General features: G+C 32.4%; 1 protein-coding gene across 1 annotated transcript; it reads right to left on the bottom strand.

Moving 5' to 3' along the window:
• Positions 1–1,320: 1,320 nt before the first annotated feature.
• LOC147391716 (inhibitor of trypsin and hageman factor-like) lies at positions 1,321–2,198 on the bottom strand. Its single transcript, XM_086417430.1, has 2 exons — positions 2,155–2,198; positions 1,321–1,546 (listed from the first exon to the last, which is right to left on the bottom strand). The coding sequence occupies exons 1-2, from the start codon at positions 2,189–2,191 to the stop codon at positions 1,341–1,343; spliced, it is 243 nt and encodes an 80-aa protein (XP_086273556.1). The 5' UTR covers positions 2,192–2,198; the 3' UTR covers positions 1,321–1,340.
• Between the last annotated feature and the right edge of the window lie 6,306 nt (positions 2,199–8,504).

Genomic DNA, 8,504 nt, shown 5'->3' with positions numbered 1-8,504 from the left:
TAATATATTTGTAATTAATGCTTTGGTAATTAATGTCAACATAATAAATGCATTTATTGAAGGTATAATAAATACATTTATTATGTAAGAGACCAAAATACCCTTGTTTTTGGGTATGGGGATCTCCCAACTAGTCTTAGGGACATTGTTTGTAAGGACGCCTCTGGGCATAGATATGACTGATTGTAGCTAGTTTTTCTCTAGTTGGGGGTCTGCCTAAACCCCCATTAATCTTCAAAAAAAAAAAAAAGATACCCTTGTTTCTTTCCACTAAAAAATAAAATGGACAAAGACATTTTTGGAAAGTGAAAGTATTGATGAATGCAAACATTCCCCATGAGGTCTTGACTCTTAGCACTTTCCTTTAAAATTTTATATAACTAAAAGGTGGTATGTGGAAACATACATGTATCAAAAGAGTTATGAACTGTAATGTTCTTGGTGTTTAATCAAAATGACTTTAATCATATTAAGTTTAAATATAAATGTGGGAAATTTGTGGGATCCAAAATTTGGTGTGGAACCACTTCTACTCTAACTTCTCCTATTATAATAATAATTAGAAGATGACATATGCAAATAAACAATTTAAAATATTGATTAAACGGTTTTTTAAGATTACATAGTAAAAAAAAAATGATATTTTGCAATTTTGAAAACGATGCAACCTGATAATTCGGTCAGGGTTGTAATTTTCTTGATTTTTAACTAAAATAACCTGGACCATAATATATTTAAGTGTTTTGTTAACAAGTGCCCTAAGGGCATACGTTTAGGTGCATGGAATACACCTTACAACTCTTTATTAATGATAATTGCACCTATCCACCTAAAGAGTGTGAGCCCATCTGGTGGTTGCATCATTTGAGCCCCATATCAACGTTTCTAGTGATATTCTCGAGGACAAAATTTTATTAAATGATATAGGGTTATAACTCTTACGATTATAAATAGTTGGTCATTTACGGTAGATTTGGGAGAAAAACTTAGGGTTAATAAAGATCATTATAGGTTTTCTAGAGATTAGTAATTTGCGAGAATCCTTAGAAAGACCATCCATCTCAGCCCTAAGTTTGATGCTGAATGTCAAACGTGGTGTTTGAGACAATAACTTTCCTTTTTATTTTTCTTTAATGTATTTGTACCTGACAATCATTCAAAGTATTTTTACTTGGAGAGAAAAGGAAGCAAAATATATTCAAAAGGATAATTATTTTATTCCAAACTTATTATTTCAATCATCCCAACTTCATATATATATATATATATATATATTATATATATATATAATCTATATATATATATATATAATATATATATATATATATATATTTCTCTTCTTATCCAACTTGAGGGACAGTTGCGACGGTCTGTTGTGGATCGTTATTGACATTAAGCCATACACGGTTGCAGCAGAAATTCATATCCCTAATGTTATCTTTGGGTATGATCACGGCTGTCACTTGTGGGTCCTGTCCCTCTATTATTTTCTTTGCTTCTAGTCCTGGCTTCCCCACCAGAGCTGGCCATCTCTTTCCTGCTCGACCTGCATGTTAAATCAATTAATTTTATTAGGATTAAACAATATTAGATCAAATCAAGTTAGATTATAATAATTACCAACTTCATGCAATATTTCTTCACATATTTGTTGTTTGTATCATAAGTGAATAATTTAAGCATATTGCGTTGGGTCAGGATGTGCAATCGTTGGCACTAGTCCCCTCCCAATCAATCAGTCAACTAATTAATTAATAATAATAATTATTATTATTTAAACGTGTAAGAGATCTTTCGTTACAATTACAAGTTAGGGGTGGAGTCAGGATTTTGTCCACATGGGGGCAACTCAGGACAAGGTTAGAAAAATTGTGAGGGTAATAAAGACATGTTTTTACTCGTCATTGTTATCTGTCGTTAGAGCATATATTTCCAATGCTACTTTAAACCAGCGAAATCATCACTTTGAACAAGGTATGGTTTCGCTTTTCTTGTTTTGAAAATTAAAATGTACAATTAACTGAAATGAGAATTTCATCAAGTGTTGATCACGTTTTGGAAAAACAGTAGAATAAAATAAAACAAAACAAATCTAAATAAAATTTTAATTGCCAAAAAACGAATAATAATATAGATACAACATTAAGAATTTACCTTCACAGCCAAAACTAACACAAGGTGGGTAACCCATCTTTCTTTCTTTCTTGTATGAAATTTCTGTGTCTATGTCACACCATATTTATAGAAGGAATATGAGACTCCTCATTAATGATAAAGTAACCCCACCAAACTAAATGTTGTGGGCCCATCTAATGGCTGCATCTGACCCGCACATCAACGTTTCTTTGATATTCTCGAGGACAGAGAATCTTAGTAAGGGATATGGTTATAATTCTTTCTTCTATAAATGGCCATTTAGGATAGAGACGACACCTTGTACTATTCTAATCTCAAACTATGTTTGACACTTAGTATCCAACTTATTGCTGAGATAACATAGGATTACGAAGATCATGATACGTTTTCTAGGGGTTAGATTTTTTTTTTGAGAATCTTTAGAAAGATTCTATTCATCTTAGTCGTAAGTTTGACGCCGAATGTCAAACGTTGTGTTTGTGGGAAGAATTTTCCTTTTAAGTCTTTCTACCTAACCATAAATAACTTTCCAAATTCTCTAGGAGATCTTCTAGATTGTGTAAATAAAAGTAAAGTTATTTAGTGGAATCTCTATAGTTTTTGAGATATATTGGAGATACTTCTTCCTCCACCTTGATCTTGGTCTTCTGTTATTGATTAATTCAAAAAAACATTAGGGTATATTTGATTGCACATAGAAAATAAGGAGGAAAATTAATTTTCATAGAAAATGATATGTTTCAAGAGTTTGATTATACATGAAAATAGAAATTCATTTTTCACTTCAAATATGGATTTCACTTTCCCACCCATATGAGTGGGAAAGTGAAACCGACCAAAATTTTCCATCTCTAATTCTTTTACACTCATATATTCTTCTTCCCTACCACCACCACCACTATCATCACACTAATTTCGCCATCGTTACTACCGCGGTCATTGTTGTTGTAACCATAATCACCATCTCCGGTCACCTTCTCTCTCTCTCTCTCTCTCTCACCTTCTTCGTTGCCACTACCACCACCACGTTCTCCCCTCATGATCAGCTTCCTCATCATCTTCTTCCTCAATTACCTCTGCCGCCACCACCACATCCTTCCCCCTCCCTCTTCCTCCTCATTTTCTTCTTCTTCTCCCCCTCCTCTCATCTTCTTTCTCCTCCTCCTCTCATTCTTCTTCTTCTTCTTCGTTTTCCTCATATAATTTTTTCAAGATTTTATCAAAGTAAAATCAAATAATAGAATTTAATTTTCCAACCCTACCTATTTTCCACCACTATTTTTTCATGGATTTTAAATTCCATAGAAAGTCACTTTCCATGCAAACAAACATACCCTTAGTGTACTTTGACGATTAAAATATTAGGAAAATGACTTCACGAACCCTAATATAGGATATTCTTTTTAATAAAATCATAACTTTTGGATGATAACTTAGAATCTAGTAAGTAATCTTTCTCTATATAAATGGTCCCTCATCTTAAGAAAAATATAAAGGGAAAAGTTACACTTCTTATGGTTTGACATAATTCCATATAAACCCCCTAAAGTTTTGACAATTGCATTTATCTCCCTTATGGTTATCTAACCAGCACACTTACCCCCTTTTCGTCTATTAGCCGTCAACTAAACAATTAAAAAAATGATTTTTTACATTTTATAAAGATCATTTTTACCCTTTTTTTAAATATTATTTTTTTATAAACAAAATATTCCAATGAAAAAATAGGTGTACTCGTGAATGCTTAGATGGACACATTTATAAAATTTTAAAATTTAACCTTTTTTATAATAAAAAAAAAATAAGAGTAAAATAGTAAAGAATAATGATTTTCTGACACCTCCTCTCTTACATCCACTCCCATCACAGAACCGTAGATCATTTGCCTCAACTTACACAAAATCATAAATCTTTGTCATGTGTATCCTAGGGAAATGATCTACGGTTATGTGATGGGGGTGTCAAATTATCATGACTCTAGTAAAATAACATCTAAATTTTAATACCGTGTGTGAAAGAAGTACAATTATCAAAATATTAGGGGGTCAAAATGGAATTATGTCAAATTATGGGAGAAGAAAGTATAAGTTACCCAAATATAAAAATACATAAAATTCCTTTACTCATCTTTTTTTTATTTTACTTGGTTTTTTCTAAACTGCAAGTATTAACATGCGCCTATTCAGTGGTGAGCTGGCCACTAGATTGATTTTCTCAATATATCACAGGGAATTTTTTTAAAGACTGGTAGAGGTATGTTTTTTCTAATTAGTCCCTAAGTTTTAGAACTTCTCTTCATATAGTTCATTTAGTAAAACTTCTATTGCTATTCACTTTGAACCCCACTCTCAAGAGCAGGGCGGGGAAGTAGTTGCCTTACTACCCCTTTCAATATTTTGAATAATTTACATACACATCCTTAATTTATTGAACATTTATGACACCCTCATTTATCCAAGCTGAAGCCATGCGCCTTTGACCTTTTGTCTTCTCTCAATTTTAGAATCAAGAGAGTATATGAAATATCCGTCACCCAAATGGTGACCCGCCTAGTTGAGTGTCTTGCACCTTCTCCCCCAATTTTTGACACCCCTATACATTTTTGGTAATATATGAAACAACCCCTTAAGTCTGCAAATATAAAATTCTCCCTTCGATCAATAGTAACATTCAATTAATTCAAATAAATTTATAAAAAAAATGGATTTTTTTTGGAAATATACAATTGAATGTTTTTGGGTTTCTTTCCAAAAACCATTCAACCTTCTCAAAAATCGTAGCTTCTTCTTGTGATATGAATGCTTATAAAAGTAAATTTTTTTAGGTTGTTGGGCAAAAGTTTGAAGTTTGTAATTTAATGTCAAACGTTGTTTATGAGGCAGGTACTTTTCTTTTTCAAGTCTTTCTACCTAGCCATTAATATTTTCCAAATCCTCCGGGAAATCTTCTAGGTTGTGTAAATTGAAGTACAGTTATTTAGTGAAATTTCTATAGGTTTTGGGATATATTAGAGATACCTCCTCCTTCACCTTGATCCTAGTCTTTTGTTGTTGACTAATTCAAAAACCGTCGTGATAATCTGACATCCACCTCTGATATATGCCCCTAACACAAAATTATAGATCATTTGCCTTGGGATACATAAGAAAAAGATTTATGATTCTACATATCCCGAGGAAGTCAATCTATGGTTCTGTGATAGGTGCGTATGTCAAAGGGGCCATCAGAAAATCATTAGTCATTAAAAAAAAATAATAACAATAGTATCTCGTGCCTATTAAAATAGGGGAATATGACTTCATGAACCCTAATATAGGTTTTTCTTTCGAATTAATCAATATATTTTGGATGTTAACTTAGAATCTAGTTAGAAAAGTTTCTCTATATAAATGGTTTCTCATCTTAAGAAAAACATAAACGATAAATTACATTTTGACCCTTTGTGATTTGATATAATTTCATATTGACCCTTAACATTTTGACAATTGCATTTACCTTCCTTATAGTTATCTTACGGGTTCATTAAATCCTTTTTCGTCTACTTGCCATTAATTAAACAATTAAAAAATACTTTTTACCTTTTATAAAGGCCAATTTACCCTTTTTAAAATATTATTTTTTTATAAACAAAACATTCCCGTGAAAAAATAAGTGTACTTGTGAATGTTTAGGCGGTAATATTTATATAATTTTAAAATTTAACCTTTTTTATAAAAAAAAAAAAAAGATAAAATGAGAAGCAAAAATAAGAAAGAATAATGATTTTCTGACAGCCCCCTTCAACGTACGTCTGCCATCATGGAAATGTAGATCATTTGCCTTAGGGTATGCTGAACCATAAATCTTTTTCTTGTGTATCCTGAGGCAAATGATCTACGATTCTATGATGGAGTGTATGTCAGAGAGGGGCGTCATAGTATCACGACTCAATTGTAAAATAACATCTAAATTTTAACATTGTGTATGAAAGGAGAGGTAAGTACAATTGTCAGAATATTAGGGGTCAAAATAAAATTATAAGTCAAACTACAGGCGATGATTGTATAATTTACCCAAATATAAAAATACATAAAATGCCCTTACTTATCTCTTTTTATTTTACTTGGTTTTTTTTCTTTTCACCATAAGTATTAAGTAGTAGGGGTGCAACTTGGTCCGGTTCAAACCGAGAACCGAATCAAACTGATGGCTTTGGGGTGGTTTGGTTTGGTTTGGAACAAGTTGCGGTTCGGTTCCGGGTTATAAAAATGGAGAACCGATCAATTTAGTTCGATTCTCGGATCAAACTTGTATAGAACCGAACCAAACCGAGAATTGTACCCCTATGCAATAAATAAATATATATGTATATAATAATAATTATTATGAATTATTTTAAGAGTTATTACATAGATTAGTGATCTTTTATGGATAAATTAATAATTTTTTATGGTAGATTTGTGATTTATTATATGAAATTTTATGTTTATTTTTTTATTAAAAAATATTACTTATAATTTATAACATATTTGCAATCTGTGGAATCGAATCGAACCAAATCGACTTTAATTTGGTTTTGTTGGTTTGGTTCCAATGGAATTTGGTTCGGTTCTGATTCTTACTTAGTGGAACCGACCTATGTTGGTTCGGTTCCAATTTGACCTCAAACCGAACAGAACCGAACCAAGTTGCACCCCTATTAAGTAGGGTCATATGTCCCTATTGAGGGGTGTGCTGATCACTGGATTGATTTTCTCAATATATTATAGGGAAATTTTCTTAAAGGACCCTGGTAAAGGGATTTTTTCTAATTAATCCCTAAATTTTAAGATTTATCTTAATAGTCCATTTCATAAATTTTTTATTTCTAATCGGTCCTCAACCCCATTCTCAAGGGCGGAGTCAAGAGGAGGCAGTTGCTCCCCCTTTCAATTTTTTGAGTAATTTTAATACACACTCTTTATTTATTAAATATTTAAAATACCCTCCGTTGTCCAAACGGAAGCCAGACCCCTTTGACCTTTTGCCCTCTCTCATCTTTAGATTCGGGAGAGTATATGAGATATCATCAAAATCCTGATATTCCCAATTGACTGTTTTGCTCCCTTTCCAACTCTCTCCCACTTTTTGACACTCCTATACATTTTTAATAATATTAAAAATAAATATTATAATTTATTAAATCTTCCTAATGTAGAATATCCTAATTGATATTACTACATATATTATTCTCCAACATTCTCTTCCTTTTGAGATGAGATACATTGATATGATACAATATATTTCATGTATCATAATATGTTGCAATTGGTTCTCTAACATTTACATGTTTTAGTAACTCTCGGTTATATAAATAGAGATATCTAAGATTATAAAACTTATGAGAAAATAATAATTGTTTTTTTTTCTGTTTTGTGAACGTAGGCACACTATCGGACTATGTAAATCCTTATGTGTTACGTGTATGACTTTGGTTGTCTTTACTGCTTAATTTTTCACAGGACTAAGTGACATTTGAACTTATTAGGTACACTACAGTAAAATAGGGCTATAGCGACAGTCGCGACCACATCTAATGACAGCCAGGGAGGCCGTCGGTAGTCGTCGCTAAATAGTCCATCGCTAAATGTTATATCAACGGCCAACTATTAAACGCTGGTAGTTACATGAGTTATGGCGACAGCCGCTTCTGGCCGTCGTTATAGAGTATTATTTAAAAAAAAATATTATTTAGCTACGGTTTTGGCCGTCCCTGTAAAAGTTTTTGAAAAAAAAAATAATTTTACACCAGCCTCCTCATATATTGTTGAATATTGGAAATACCCCTATGTTTTGAAATTAATGACCTTGACCCCTATTACCAGTATGAAAATACCCAAATGCCCCTCCTATCTTCAACTTTCCAAAAATCTATTTGCCAATCCAAATTCTAATCTACAATTTGAAACTCCTACAATAAGCATTCCAGATGCCACACTATAAGAAAACATAATTGACACAAAATAGTTGGGCCAAGATTGTTTTGCCAGTATATTATGACACCACTTGCATACAAGACAACCCCCATTCTTCATTATCAAATTGCAAGTTCATCTATTTTGTATAGTAGCATTTGGTAGGGCACGCTGTGCTTGAAATCTAAATCTACTATGTGAGTGCTCCACAACTTTTTGGTAACAAGTAGTTAAGGCAAAAGCAACACTAGGTGATCCCACATGAATATGTTCTTCAAGAAACCCCATATGAATAATATGTTTCAAGGAATTTGTGTCCTTTAAGGATAAAGATAGAACTTGTAGACACCCGAATTTGAGCAGGCCCTCGACGCAAGATGCCCCAAAAAATTGAAAAATCAGAACGGGCCCCGAGGCCCAAACCTACAAGAACCC

Source organism: Akebia trifoliata, chromosome 11, assembly GCF_017979445.1.
Source record: "Akebia trifoliata isolate Shusen 1 chromosome 11, ASM1797944v1, whole genome shotgun sequence".
Classification (NCBI taxonomy): Eukaryota; Viridiplantae; Streptophyta; class Magnoliopsida; order Ranunculales; family Lardizabalaceae; genus Akebia; species Akebia trifoliata.
Note: the sequence above shows the minus strand (reverse complement) of the source record. Positions and strands in the feature narration are given on the sequence as shown.

Coding starts and splice junctions, on each gene's coding strand:
- LOC147391716 (XM_086417430.1), bottom strand. CDS start 2,191: ATGGGTTACCCACCTTGTGTTAGTTTTGGCTGTGAAG. Junction 1,547..2,154: donor TGTTAGTTTTGGCTGTGAAG/GTAAATTCTTAA, acceptor TTTAACATGCAG/GTCGAGCAGGAAAGAGATGG.